The 14340-nt window shown below is 50.0% G+C and overlaps 2 protein-coding genes and 1 pseudogene across 2 annotated transcripts; all 3 read left to right on the top strand.

The window, feature by feature from the left end:
- Window positions 1–1575, top strand: LOC9271182 (tryptamine benzoyltransferase 1-like). Its single transcript, NM_001424533.1, has one exon. It carries the CDS (start codon window positions 44–46, stop codon window positions 1379–1381), a length of 1338 nt encoding a protein of 445 aa, NP_001411462.1. The 5' UTR covers window positions 1–43; the 3' UTR covers window positions 1382–1575.
- A 793-nt stretch (window positions 1576–2368) lies between these two features.
- On the top strand, window positions 2369–4199 carry LOC136354068 (uncharacterized; annotated as a pseudogene).
- Window positions 4200–5167: 968 nt separating this feature from the next.
- On the top strand, window positions 5168–6949 carry LOC4351007 (uncharacterized). Its single transcript, XM_015761296.2, is given in 2 exon segments — window positions 5168–6204; window positions 6206–6949. Coding segments are annotated over 2 exon segments (1527 nt in total). The 3' UTR covers window positions 6696–6949.
- The last annotated feature ends 7391 nt before the right edge of the window (window positions 6950–14340 follow it).

Genomic DNA, 14340 nt, shown 5'->3' with positions numbered 1-14340 from the left:
GAGCACCAACAAGCAAAAGATCAAGAGAACGTACAGTTCACTAATGGAGATCACGAGCAGCGCGATGCTGAAGACGACGACGACGCCGCCGCACCCGCTCGCCGGCGAGAAGGTTCCCCTCTCCGCCTTCGACCGCGCGGCCTTCGACGTCTTCGTCCCCTTGGTGTTCGCCTACCGCGCGCCGGCGCCGTCCAGCGAGGCGGTCAAGGAGGGCCTCCGGGTGGCCGTCGCCGCGTACCCTCTCGTGTCTGGCCGCATCGCCGTCGACGGCCAGGGGCGCCGGCGCCGTCGTCGTGTCCTGCACGTCAACAACGAGGGCGTGCTGGTCCTCGATGCGACCGTCGAGGTCGACCTGGACGCCGTGCTCGCCGCCAACGTCGCCACCGACCTGTACCCCGCACTACCGGAGCATAGCTTCGGGGCGGCGCTTCTGCAGGTACAGCTCACCCGCTTCGGGTGCGGCGGCCTCGTCGTCGGCCTCATCGGCCACCACCACGTCTTCGACGGACACTCCATGAGCACCTTCTGCGCCACGTGGGCGAGGGCGGTGCGCGACAGCGAGGCATTCATCGTCCCGTCTCCATCCCTCGACCGCGCCATCACCGGCGTGCCACGCAGCCCGCCGGCGCCGGTGTTCGACCACCGGTCAATCGAGTTCAAGGTAGGTAATAAATCCAGCGATTCGTCTGGCGCCGCCGCCGCCGCCGCCGTGGAGAAGATCGCAAACATCGGCGTGCGCTTCACGGCCAAGTTCGTCGCCGAGCTCAAGGCCCGCGTCGGCGGCCGGTGCAGCACGTTCGAGTGCGTTCTCGCGCACGCGTGGAAGAAGATCACGGCGGCGCGCGGCCTGAAGCCGGAGGAGTTCACGCGGGTGAGGGTGGCCGTCAACTGCAGGCGCAGGGCCAACCCGCCGGCGCCGGCGGACCTGTTCGGCAACATGGTGCTCTGGGCGTTCCCGAGGCTCCAGGTCCGGCGCCTGCTCAGCTCGAGCTACCGCGACGTGGTCGGCGCCATCCGCGCCGCCGTGGCGCGCGTCGACGCCGAGTACATCCAGTCGTTCGTCGACTACGTCGAGGTGGCGGACGCGCGCGGCGAGGAGCTCGCCGCGACGGCGGCGGAGCCGGGGGAGACGCTGTGCCCGGACCTGGAGGTGGACAGCTGGCTCGGGTTCAGGTTCCACGAGATGGACCTCGGCACCGGGCCGCCGGCCGCCGTCCTGTCGCCGGACCTGCCCATCGAGGGGCTGATGATCCTCGTGCCGGTGGGCGGCGACGGCGGCGGCGTCGACCTGTTCGTCGCATTGGCCGACGATCACGCACAAGCTTTCGAGCAGATCTGCTACTCGTTGGAGGAACATGCTATGATACACTCTCATCTTTAAATGGAAAACTCAAGTCATAAACAAACTAGCTGGGTGACCCACGTAATTACGCGGCTAGCATCCACAAAATTATCTAGTTTTACACATAATTCTTTTTAAAATTTATTGAATAGTCATTTCGTTGTATTAGGACTTTCAAAGATTGTATTTAAAATAGGTTTTTAAAATAAACGAAAAATCAGGATGTTACATCTTCTCCATAAGCGAGGCATCGATAGTCACTCTGCTTTGCCCCTTTTGCGCTTAAGAGCTTGAGACAGCGAACCATATCCTCCTCGATTGCGTGTTCGCTCAGCAGACTTGACACCGTTTGTTGTCGCCTCATGGTTGGACTGCCCTCTCCCCTTCCCACGGCAGTTTGCTTCTGGACTGGTGGCTGTCTTCTAGGGCCCGAGTATCTTCGCTCTAGCTTTAACTCCTTGGTCCTCCTAGTCTCTTTGGCTGCTGTGAAAAGGAGCAGAACTCCAGGGTTTTCGACTCTGCTCTCTCCTCAGTCCCCGTTGTCATTGATTCCATCCACTCGGAAGGCTGTCCGTGCTCTGCCACAGGCATTGCCGTTTCTGGGGATTTGCTGAGAGCATAGTGTGGCACCACCCCCCCTCCCCCCCTCCCTTTTGTTTGTTGGAGTAGTTTTTCTTTCTGTAGTAGTCCTTTTCTCTTTTCGCAGCTGGTTGTTAGAGTGGTTTTCTCCCTCACAGCATAGGTCTGTCTGGCCGATTGCGTTGTAACAAAACCTCTATTCTTCTAATATATTAACATGTAATCTTTTTGCGCGTCCGAAAAAAATAGTGCACCACTCTTGTTTTGGTGCTAGCTCCGCTTTAATAAAGCAGCTGGTGTTAATTCTGATCCGCGAAGTGCGAGCATGAGCGATATGTGGACCTAGGGATGCGAAAGATGTGCCAGAGCTCGATCTGGTGATCGAGCGATCTGAACGTAGACGCGGACGATTTATTCGGCCGATTCGCCGCCACAATACTTACCCGATCGATACATGTCATCTTCGACAGCAAGATCGATCTGATCTCCGTCGCCGCGTCGTGTAGAATCGCCGGCGGTGCATGCCGACGAGGTGACGACACCCATGGCAATCGGCGCTGGCGGCGACCGCCTGTCCGCCCTCCCCGACGACCTCCTCCTCCGCGTCCTCCACTTCGCGAACGCCGTGGAGGCCGCGTCCACCAGCTTGCTCTCGCGGCGGTTCGGCGCGCTCTGGCGCTCATCCGGCGCGGTCAACCTCGCCGCGCGCGTCCCCGGCGCCGGCGGCAGAGACGCCTTCGTCCGTGCCGCTGATGCGGCGCTCGCCGCCGCCGGCCGCGTCGTCACGAGGCTCACCTTACACGTCGACGACGGAGATCACAGCGGCTACTGCACCTCCATGTACAACTTGCTCAGAGATCACGACGTGGTCGACGCCGTGGTCTCCCACCCGGCGGCGCGCCGCGTCGAGGAGCTCCGCGTCGCCGTCGCCGTGCACCCTTTCGGGCACGACAAGATTAATACCATGATCAGTAGCGGCAGCGTCAGGATCTACGACATCAAGCTCGCCTCCCTTCCGTCGAAAACCCTCCGCGTGCTGGACCTCACCAACTGCCGCAACCTCACGCCGGCCTCCGCCGCCGCCGCCGCCACCGCCTTCCCGTGGCTGGACACGCTACGGCTGCGGCATTGCATTGTACGGCGAACATCGACGATCTCCACCGCGTCATCGACGCCGCGCCAGTGCTCGCCACCGTGCACCTCGAGTCCGTCTACCTCGTGTCCGATGGCCACAGCTCCGATGTCTGGACAGTCTGGTCCACCCGCCTCCGCTTCCCGGCGGCCACCGTGCTCGTGCTGATCAACTGCGACACCACCGGCGCCATGGAGATCTACGCGCCGAGGCTGCGATCCTTCACATACAAGGGGGATGCCGTTCAGCCGTTCGACCTGCAGATCTCGCCGGCGCCGCCGCCGGACATGGCATTGGTGAACCTCCACTTCACCCACGCCTTCTGTCGACACGACTACCTACACTTCATCCACAACTTCACCATGGCGATCAAGGTGCTCAAGCTGAAGGCGCCGGCGTCGCGCCACCTCAGCGACATGGCGTTCGTGAGAGTGTTCCCCAACATCGAGCACCTCGAGCTCGACGGAGCTTACGACACCTGGAACAAGACGGCGGCGGCGGTCGCGAGCATCCTCCATTGCTGCCCGGTGCTTCGCGAGCTCAAGCTGAATCTCGTCGGCACCTCCAAGAACTCCAAACGAGTGCAGCATTTCTTTCGAAGAAATTCTCAGGTTGGTTTTTGACTCGTTTATCGATCATTTCTTGCGAGATCATTGCGATGACGACGATGGATTCCTCCCTGGATTGAGTTACTACTCATTCGCATGCTTGAAGAACAGTTTGAGGAGAGTTAGCCTGCAATTCAAGTTGGCCAATGATAACTCCAAGTCTTTTGGAGTTCGTCTGGTCAAATTCTTCGCTGAAAACGCAGTTGTTCTAGAGGAATTACGCATATTGACAGTGGGAAATTAACAGAAAGCTGAGCTAGGACAATAATCTGGATGTTGAAAGGATGGATGACGCTAGCACAAATTAAAGAAAAACACACTGGAGTCTCCTAAGAGCCTGCCTACAACGATGCATTACCGAGGCAACTCTTTGGGCAGAGAACTTAACGGAAGATGATCGATTTGTAATCTCTGTTTGGAAACAGATCTTCTCCTCCCCCTTACAATGTATCAATCTTTTGTAATGAACTTCTTACCTCTAATTGCAATGACAAATTCAGGTGGGGAATCTCTCCCCCGGTGATTTAGTAAAAAAAAAAAAAAACACTGGAGTCTCCTGGCTAGCTCCACAAGACGGTGGGCTAGATGTCCTAGTTCGAAACTTCACCCCTTCTAATTATTTGATATTAGGTCCTTCCTAATATTCGTATCTTTTTTTTCTAGCACAAATTAATCATCCAAGGCTAGTCGTCGTTGTCGGAGCCAGGTAATATTTTTGTAGGGTATTGAGTACATCTGGATTTGTGTGTGCCTCACACAACGTGTGAAAGGTGAATGATCAAGATACGTATGGATTGCATGTTTGCTCACTGAAGTTGGATTAATGTAGTGTTCTCATGTGGATTTGATGGCTAATTTACGGTTATTGTTGCGGTTATATTTTTAGCATCTTGTGGAAAGTGGAAACACGTGGTTTTGTAAAAAAATAAAATAAAGTGCAGTGTTTGGGAATTCAAATTAAATATGAGTAAACCTATGACAATCAACCTTTTGACTGTCATACTAGCTCCATTTTTTGAAAAAAAAGGTGCAGTGTTTAGTAATTCAAATTAAATATCAGTAAACTTGTGGCAATCAACTTGTGGCAAGGCGTGTGTGGTTTAAATATAAACTTGTTTGCAATTTTTTTTCCTGCTCTATCAATATAAACTTCACACCGTGTGATGTGAGTTGTTTTTTTTAAAAAAAAAACAAACCCATCACCCTCATAATTTCGTCTTAAAAAAATATTTTGAGGATGTCTCTCTCTTCAAATCTCGTTTTTTTCTTTTAAATTAAAACTGAAATTACAGTCCTTCTTAACCTTCTCATTTTTTCTTTTAAATTAAAACTGAAATTACAGTCCATCTTAACCTTTTTTTTCATAAAAATTACGGCCTAGCCCATTTTAGCCTAATGGGCCCAGCCCGATTTGGCCCAACGCCGCCTCGCTACAGAGACTATCTATAACCCGAACCAAGATCGATCTCAACAACCGATCGCCGCCGCCGCCGACGTCGACGACCGATGGCCACCGGCGATGACCGCCTGTCTGACCTCCCCGACGAACTCGTCCTCCGCATCCTCCACTTCGCGAACGCCAAGGAGGCCGCGTCCACCAGCTTGCTCTCGCGGCCGTTCGGCGCGCTCTGGCGCTCCTCCGGCGCCGTCAACCTCGCCGCGCGCGTCCCCTGCGGCAGCAGATACATCGGAAGAGCGGCTCTGATCGCCCGCCGCGACGCCTTCGTCCGTGCGGCCGAGGCGGCGCTCTCCGCCGCCGCCGCCGCCGACCACCGCGTCACGAGGCTCACCGTCCACATCGAGTGCGACAAGGAGGACAAAGGCTCGATCGCCAGCTTCCTCCTCAGCAGCGAGAACGACGAGCGCCGCGGCCACCGCGACGTGTTCGACGCCGTCCTCTCCCACCCGGCGGCGCGCCGCGTCGAGGAGCTCAGCGTCGCCGCCGTCCACCCTCACTGGGGCGACAAGGGCAACATCGTGAGCAGCCACGGCGTCGGGATCTACAGCATCAATCCCGCCAACCTTCCGTCGAACACCCTCCGCGTTCTGGACCTCACCAACTGCCGCAGCCTCGCGCCGTCGGCGGCCGCCGCCGCCGCCGCCGCGTTCCCGCGGCTGGAGACGCTGCGGCTGCGACACTGCACGACGAACATCGACGATCTCCACCGCATCATCGACGCCGCGCCGGAGCTCGCCGCCGTGCGCCTCGAGTTCGTCCATCTCATATCCAACATCCGCGATGTCCACTTCCTGGTGCAGCTGGCAATGTCCTCCACCACCCGCCTCCGCTTCCCGGCTGCCACCGCGCTCACGCTGATCAACTGCCTCACCAACGGCGGCATGAGCGGCAGCGTTATCGACGCGCCGAGGCTACGATCCTTGACATACAAGGGGGCGGCGAGGTCGCAGTTCGAGCTAACCTCGCCGGCGCCGGACATGAAGATGGTGCACCTCCACTTCAACCACTACTTCCATCAACGTGATTACCTTCGTTTCATCCATAACTTCACCAAGGTCAAGGTGCTCAAGCTAAAGGCGGAGCATGGCTGTCCATGGCGTATTCTTCCCCAACATTGCTCGCCTCGAGCTCGACGGAGGTTTCAACCGTTGGAGCAAGACGGCGAAGGCCGCCGCGATCGCGAGCATGCTCCATTGCTGCCCAGTGCTCTGCGACCTCAACCTGAATCTCATCAGCACGGTGTCACCTGACTATTTCAAGAACTCGAAGCAAGTTCAGCATTTCTTTCAAAGAAAATCCCAGCTTGATTTCGACAGGTCGATCGATGATTTCATGCGAAACAGCATATCAAAGCGTGGTGATCATCGCCATAACGGCGATGAGGTTTCTGGATTCATCCCTGGATTGACTGCCTGCTCCTTCACCTGCTTGCAGTACAATCTGAGAAGAGTTAGCCTGCAATTCAGGTTGGATGAGAATTCTGAGAATTTTGGAGTTCGTCTGGTAAAATTCTTCGCTGAAAACGCAATGGTTCTCGAAGAATTGCGCGTATTGACAGTGGAAACTGAAACCTGAGAGAGTAGAACAATCTGAACGTTGAAGGATGGATGATGCCCAAATTAATCATCCAAGAGTACTAGGAATTCTGCACAGAGTTTGTCTGGAATTTCTGAAAAGTTCACCTGGTTTTGTAGTAGGAGTATTAGTACATCTATCTGGATTTGTAGTCTCATCTTGAAAGAAGAACTATCAAGATAGTTGGATTTAAATTTTTGCTCACTGAAGATGGATTTGTATACTTGATATGATGAACTGCAATAAGTATTAATAGAAAATATTATCGACCACAAAAAAGCAGTAGAAAAAGATTATCTTCCTTTTCTTTGTATGCATGCACCCTTATTTGTTGTCACACCCCAATCTGATACCGCCGTACAACGGCACCTGACAGGAGCGTGTCGTAGGGAAAACGGCGTGAACCGCTTCCTACGAAACCGCGATCTCGGTACCAGTCCCAGGATATAGTGCTGGTACCCACGGTGACAAATATGAATCATAGCAATCCTTAAAATAAATAGAGGACTTATTTACCTTAACTTAGGTTGCAGCTCTGTCACACCCTGAAAATTCAAAATATATAAATTGTTGTTTAAATGGAATTTCTAGAATTTATTTTAAAAGTCTTGAAAAGAAAATCTAAGTTTAATTAATAAATTCCAATATAAAATGGGGCCAGATAAAATTTCATTAAATACTTTGCTTAATTCTATAATTCCTAGATTTTTCTGGGATTTATTTGAGCTAAGAAAGTGTTTTTAATAAATGGAATTGCATTTAAGAAATAATTTAAATTGAAAAAGTTTTAAAAAGTCTTCTTTTGGCTTTGGGCCGAAAGTCGGCCCAAAATCTCTTTTCTCTCTCCTCGGCCCAGCCGGCCCAGTCCGCAGCCGCGCGCGCGCGTCGGTCGCTGACAGGTGGGTCCCACCTGTCAGGTTCTTCGTCCTCCTTCGGCCGCCGCCGCCGAAAACCCTAGTTCGCGCCGCCGCCGTTTCCCTTCCAAATCCGGCCGTTCCTTTCCTTCTCCGGCCGAATCAAAAGAGGGGAAACAATCTCCTGGATCTCCTCTACCTTTTCTCCTTTGGAATCATCGGCTAAAACGTTTTGGAAGCTCGTGGAATCGAGTTCGATTCGGATCGGTTTCTTTCTCTCCAAGCCCGAGGTTTCCTTCGCCGTCGCCGGTCGCCGTGGGCCTTCGTCGCCGCCTCCGAGCCCCTTTAAAAGGACCCCCGGAGTCTCCTCTACCCGTCGCCACCTTCGCCTTTGCCTCTCGTCGCCGGAAGAGCTCTAGCGCCGTGTGCCCTAGCTTTGCCGTCGTCGCCGCCGCTCCAGCCGTGCGCCGCCGCCGTTCCAGACGTCGCCGTCGCTCGGGAAGGACGTCATCGTGGTCGCCGTCGCGTCGCCGTCCTCGTTCGCCCCTTCGCCGTCGCCGGAGATCACCGGAGCAGCGTCGCCGTCGACAACCCGAAGGTTTCCGCCGCTTCCTTCTCGTCGCCGTCGTCGTCCGTTGTTCGTCCGCCGCCGTTTTGGTCACCGGTGTGTTCGCCGCGTCGTCCTCTACGTGCTGGTGCCCTCCGTTTGCGTCCTAGTGCCGCCGTTCACCGGCGAGCGTGCGCCGCCCGAGCCGTCCGCTCCGCCGAGCCGCCGCCGCTGTCGGTGACGTCACCGCTGACGTCATCGGGGTCGTCCGCCGTGAGCCGGTCGTGGACCGTTCGATCTCGGCCGTCCGTTTTGGATTGGATCGATCTCGGCCGTCCGTTCGCGTGAACCGCCGCCCGTGCGCCCGGTCCACCAAAACCCTAGCCCGCTGACGCAATAAATCCCTTTTTCCTTTTCAAAAATAATTCATTATTGCGTCATAATTCAAATTAAACCGATTTAAGTGTTTTAATCCGATTTAATCTTTAAAAATTCATAACTAATTCATCTTAGCTCCGATTTAGTTGGTTCAAGTCTCTAAATTTTTCTAAAATTGAGATCTACATATTAAAAATATCCACATGTACTGTTTATGCTTGTTTATGTGCTGTTTTGGTGATTTTGCTCTTTTCTGCTTAGATTCCGTCGTTTCCGGAGAGTCCGTTTTCGCCGGAGAAGAGTTTGAAGAGTTCCAAGGCCAGCAAGGCAAGTCACACAGATCCCAAACAACCCTTTGAGCATATTGATCCTATTTAAAGCTATTATTTCTATTCAACTATTGCATTTATTTTCGAATGTCATTGGGTGGAATTAACCTATTGTTTGTTATAGCCCTTTTGTTCTTGTTTACCTTATTCCTTGATACCTTGGGTTATTATAATTTGACTAGTTGAGCTTTATATATTGGTTCAACTAGATATTAGGTATAATTGCTTAGCCCTGCTTAGAAACATTAGCTCACTATTGGGATAACTTATGATTCACTATTATTTAATAATGGCTTAATGATAGTTCACGATGGTCAATCGTGATTGGTTAATTAATTAATGTGCCAACTAAAACCTGATAATGGTGGGTTGTGAGCACATGGTTTTGATGGTCGTGCTCATGACAATTAAGGACCGGTTCACGAGTTTCGGTTGTGAAACATTTATCGTGCCAACCACAAGCCAGCATGGGCAACGGCTTTATCTTTTGTATAGCGTGGTTCATTGCGGGGCACCAGACTGAGAAGTGGCGGAGATAAGCCCACGGGGGTCGCTGGGGAGTCCATGCCTTGTTTATAAGGGGGTGATTATGATCCAGGAAGGTGCGCTGCAATGGATTGTGTTATGCGAGGGGTATTGTCACAACTCCTTTCCGAGATATCGTGGTGGTATTGAGGCACATGGTGACATGATGTGGGGTTGTGTCTTGTGGGTACAGTGGTACACCTCTGATCAGAGTAAAACTATTCGAATAGCCGTGCCCGCGGTTATGGGCGGGTCGAACAATGTCTTTCGTGATTAGTTTCACACTTCTCACCATAGTAAATGATGCTATAATTGGTAATAATTTGATTAGCTCCTGGTTTGGAATGGAATGGTACATTCCTGGTTTGGAGATAGAACTGTGCAGCCGGGATGGTTGTTCAGAATGGTTGGGCCTATACAACAGGGTATGTTGTATAGTGTTGGTTTAATATTGTTTAATTATTACTTAACTGTTTTATTAAATTCTGAAATGTTTGCTAAATGCTGCTTTTGCAAATGGAACCCTATTATGCCATCCTTTGTTATCCTGTGCACTTGCATATTTGCTGCGTGGCTTGCTGAGTATGTCATATACTCACCTTGCAATCATTCATCAGAGGAAGAGTTCTTCAATGAGGCTGATGGTGTGGAGGAGTAGGTGTAGCCTTGGTCAAGCTGCCTGTGGAGTGGAGTCGTCTGCGCCGTTTATTTTATTTTCCGCTGCTTAGATCTTTTTTGATTGAGAGGAACTATCTACCTCTGTAATGACATTTTATTCGCTTATTAATTAGAGTAATAATTGTACTCTATTACCAATTTGTTGTTGTGTGCCTCGGCTGATTCCTGGACGAGGGTTCACACACATGTAAGCGTTTGGAATTTTGGATAGAAATTCCGGGCGTGACAAGTTGGTATCAGAGCCCCTTGACCCTAGGTTATGCCAAATGGTTACCCATAGAAGCCCTCTAAAAATATTGGAAAAGTAGAACTGTTCTCCTCCCTTTCTCTTTTAATTAAACCAAACTAATGGCACATGCACTTCATAATCCCTTTTAATGGCTCTCACTCAAAATTTATTCCAGTGTTATTAGTACTGTACATCTATTACTGTACTAATGGCTCATTTATCAGCAAAAGTTTTCAATATTGTTTTATTTAGTCTTGCTGCAATATAATAAATTTAGCATGATGATTTTATAACTTGATTTTATTTCTTTTGAAACCTGTTATTCAAAAGTACAAAACTTGTGACCTCGTTTTCAACTATTTCAACTCATCTTGCAAGCTTGGTTTATTTTATTTACTTACCTTTTACTTGGATTTTCTAAACTTTATTCAAATTAATCCAAAAACTTGTGCTATTAATTGGATAAATGTCTTAACTCCCTCCTTTCACTTGTCTTTAGATGCCGCGCTACAAGCCTGAGTATCTGTTTGGTGTTGAGGGTTTTGTCCAGGAGTTGCGTACGATGTCCTTTGTCATTGGATTTGGGACTGCCCCTTTTTATGCCCAGATTCGTCATGATCGTCATGAAGAGAAGTGCCGAGTCAAAGTCACCTTGAACAGTAATAGTGAAGATATTCCCTCAGTGATGTTCGAAGCTGGAGGAAGAAACTACATCCATGCATGTCAGGAGGTGGCAAGGATCGCCATAGGAGAGCTCCGTGATCGCTACAGTGATCAGTTGGCAGACACTGAGTATCGCTACCATCCTCGCCAACCCCAGGGAAGTGACCGTGGCAGCTATCTTGAGACTGAAGGAATTGAGAATGATGCTACCACAAGGCATTTGGTTGAGATGCTGTGGGCTATGGATGAAAGTCGTGCGGAGACTGTGTTAGCAGCTCAAGATCGTGAAGATCGGAATCGTGGTAAGATTTGCAAGCTAGAAGACAAGGTGGATCGTTTGGAGAAGGAACTAGCCGCATTAAAGGGAGAAGCACCACCGCAGAAGGCCAGGATTCGTCTTACCGCAAGGAAGAGAGCTCTATTTGTCCCTCGCTATCAATTGGCGCCAAAGGTTCGTGTGGTGGAGAAAGAAGTTGCCCCAGCAGATCCTCCAGTCATCATCATAAGTAGTGATGAAGAAGAAGAATCCGAGCGCAACCATTCCAAGATTGAGTGGGTAGCAACCCAAGATGATGAAGACGAGCCGAATGAGCCTTCAATCGACCTCCGATGCTTGGAAGAACTAGAGTGACTTGTTAAGTCGTTGTCTTAGATCGTTGTGTTAGTTTGCTTGCTTTAAGTTTGGTTGTGTGTGTGGGTCTTGCATGTGATTTACATCAGTGGTGGGATGTAAGTGCATGCGTTTGCTTGCTTTTGAGTGTTAGGAAGTTGGTGAGTTTAGTGGTGTGAGAGTCTTCAGTTTGTTATAATAAAACTCAGTTAAGATCAATAAAAGTTAAAGTAATTCTCTGTCCTAAGTAGTTTCCCCCGGTTTCTCTTCTTATCCTGTCCATGCCAGATGGTGAACACTCGCAGCAACGGGAATGGTCCCAACAACCCCAATAACAATAACAATGGAGAGAATCCCACTCTTGCTCAAGTTCTTGCTCAACAGACACAGCTAATGAACATGATGATGCAGCAACTTCAGAACCAGCAGAACCAAGGAAATAACCATGTACCTCCTCAGAATAAGTTAGCAGAATTTCTTCATGTAAGGCCGCCTGTTTTCTCTAGTACCACTAATCCTGTTGAAGCTGGTGATTGGTTGCATGCCATAGAGAAGAAGTTGGATTTGCTTCAGTGCACTGATCAGGAGAAGGTCTCATTTGCATCGCATCAGTTGCATGGCCCTGCCTCTGAATGGTGGGATCATTTCCGCCTTAATAGGACTACTGCTGAACCTATCACTTGGCTTGAGTTCACCGCTGCTTTCCGGAAGACGCATATACCATCGGGAGTGGTGTCTCTCAAGAAGAAGGAGTTCAGGTCGCTTACGCAGGGATCTCGCTCTGTTACGGAGTATCTGCACGAGTTCAATCGTCTTGCTCGTTATGCTCCGGAAGATGTGCGCAATGATGAAGAGCGTCAAGAGAAGTTCTTGGAAGGACTTAATGATGAGCTTTCTTACCCACTCATGACTGGAGATTATTCTGATTTCCAGAAGTTAGTGGATAAGGCTATTCGTCAGGAGGACAAGTATAATCGCATGGAACAGAAGAAATGCCGGATTGCTCACTTCAAGGCACAACAGGGGAATAATCAGAAGCCGCGTCTTACTTTAGGATCCCAGTCTATGCCACAGGGAGGTTCTTCGTCTGTTGTTCGTCCGCAGCGTCAGTTCTTCAACAACAATGCTGGCAACAACATCCGCAATCAAGCTCCACGTCCTGTTGCAGCTCCAGCACAGCAACAACCTGTCAAGAGGGAGCAAGGCAGCAAGCCCGTGGTGTGTTTCAACTGTGGAGACCCAGGACATTACGCTGACAAGTGTCCGAAGCCCCGACGCGTGAAGGTTGTCCCTGCCCAGAGCAACTCTACCGCACCAGCATCAAAGGCCCGTGTCAATCATGTTGCTGCTGCAGAAGCTCAAGATGCTCCAGATGTGATTTTGGGTACGTTCCCTGTTAACTTAGTTCCTGCAACAGTACTTTTCGATTCTGGTGCTACACATTCATTCTTATCTATGAGTTTTGCGGGAAATCATGGGATGGAAGTAGAAGATCTTAGACGTCCTTTGATGGTTAGTACCCCAAGTAATCAAGCACTCTCTTTGCAACGTAGCCCCTCTGTCAGAATAGAAATTAAAGGAGTACCATTTCTGGCCAATCTTATCTTGTTAGAATCCAAAGACCTTGATGTCATCCTAGGGATGGACTGGTTAGCCAGACATAAAGGTGTGATAGACTGTGCCAACAGAAAAGTAACTCTCACCAGCAATGATGGTCAAGTTGTAACTGTTCATGCACTGTCATCTGAGTCTTTAAGGTCAAGACTGAACCAGATAACTTTGGAAGAGATTCCTATAGTCCGGGAGTATTCCGATGTGTTCCCAGATGATTTACCTGGTATGCCGCCTAAAAGGGATATAGAGTTCAGAATAGATTTGGTACCTGGAACAACTCCGATCCATAAGAGACCTTATAGAATGGCAGCCAATGAGTTGGCAGAAGTTAAGAGGCAAGTAGACGATTTGCTTCAGAAAGGATACATCAGACCGAGTTCATCACCATGGGGAGCTCCGGTTATTTTTGTGGAAAAGAAAGATCATACCCAGAGGATGTGTGTGGACTATCGTGCATTAAATGATGTGACTATCAAGAATAAGTATCCACTACCCAGAATTGATGATTTGTTTGATCAGCTTAAAGGTGCCACTGTTTTCTCCAAGATAGATCTTCGATCAGGATATCACCAGTTGAGAATCAAAGAGGAAGATATACCTAAGACAGCTTTTACCACTAGGTATGGATTGTTCGAATGTACTGTTATGTCTTTTGGACTTACCAATGCCCCTGCTTTCTTCATGAACTTGATGAATAAGGTGTTTATGGAATACCTAGACAAGTTTGTGGTGGTCTTTATTGATGATATTCTTATCTACTCTCGAACCAAAGAAGAGCATGAAGAACATCTTCGCCTTGCATTGGAGAAGCTACGAGAACATCAACTGTATGCTAAGTTTAGCAAGTGTGAATTTTGGTTGTCTGAAGTGAAGTTCCTTGGTCACGTCATCTCTGCAGGAGGAGTTGCCGTCGATCCTAGTAATGTGGAATCCGTAACCAATTGGAAACAACCGAAGACAGTTTCAGAGATCCGCAGTTTTCTAGGCCTTGCAGGATATTATCGGAGATTTATAGAGAATTTTTCCAAGATTGCTAAGCCCATGACACGACTGCTTCAGAAAGATGTGAAGTACAAGTGGTCAGAAGAATGTGAGCAGAGTTTTCAAGAGTTGAAAAGTCGCTTAGTATCAGCTCCTATTTTGATTTTGCCTAATCCAAAGAAGGGTTTCCAGGTGTATTGCGATGCATCCAAACTTGGGTTAGGTTGTGTTCTGATG

The sequence above is a fragment of the Oryza sativa genome, chromosome 11, assembly GCF_034140825.1.
Source record: "Oryza sativa Japonica Group chromosome 11, ASM3414082v1".
Lineage (NCBI taxonomy): Eukaryota > Viridiplantae > Streptophyta > Magnoliopsida > Poales > Poaceae > Oryza > Oryza sativa.
The sequence above is the reverse complement of the archived record's forward strand: the minus strand, read 5'-3'. Positions and strand labels throughout refer to the sequence as shown.

Excerpts from the sequence above, each read along its gene's own strand:
- LOC9271182 (NM_001424533.1), top strand. The coding sequence starts at position 44 with ATGGAGATCACGAGCAGCGCGATGCTGAAGACGACGACGACGCCGCCG.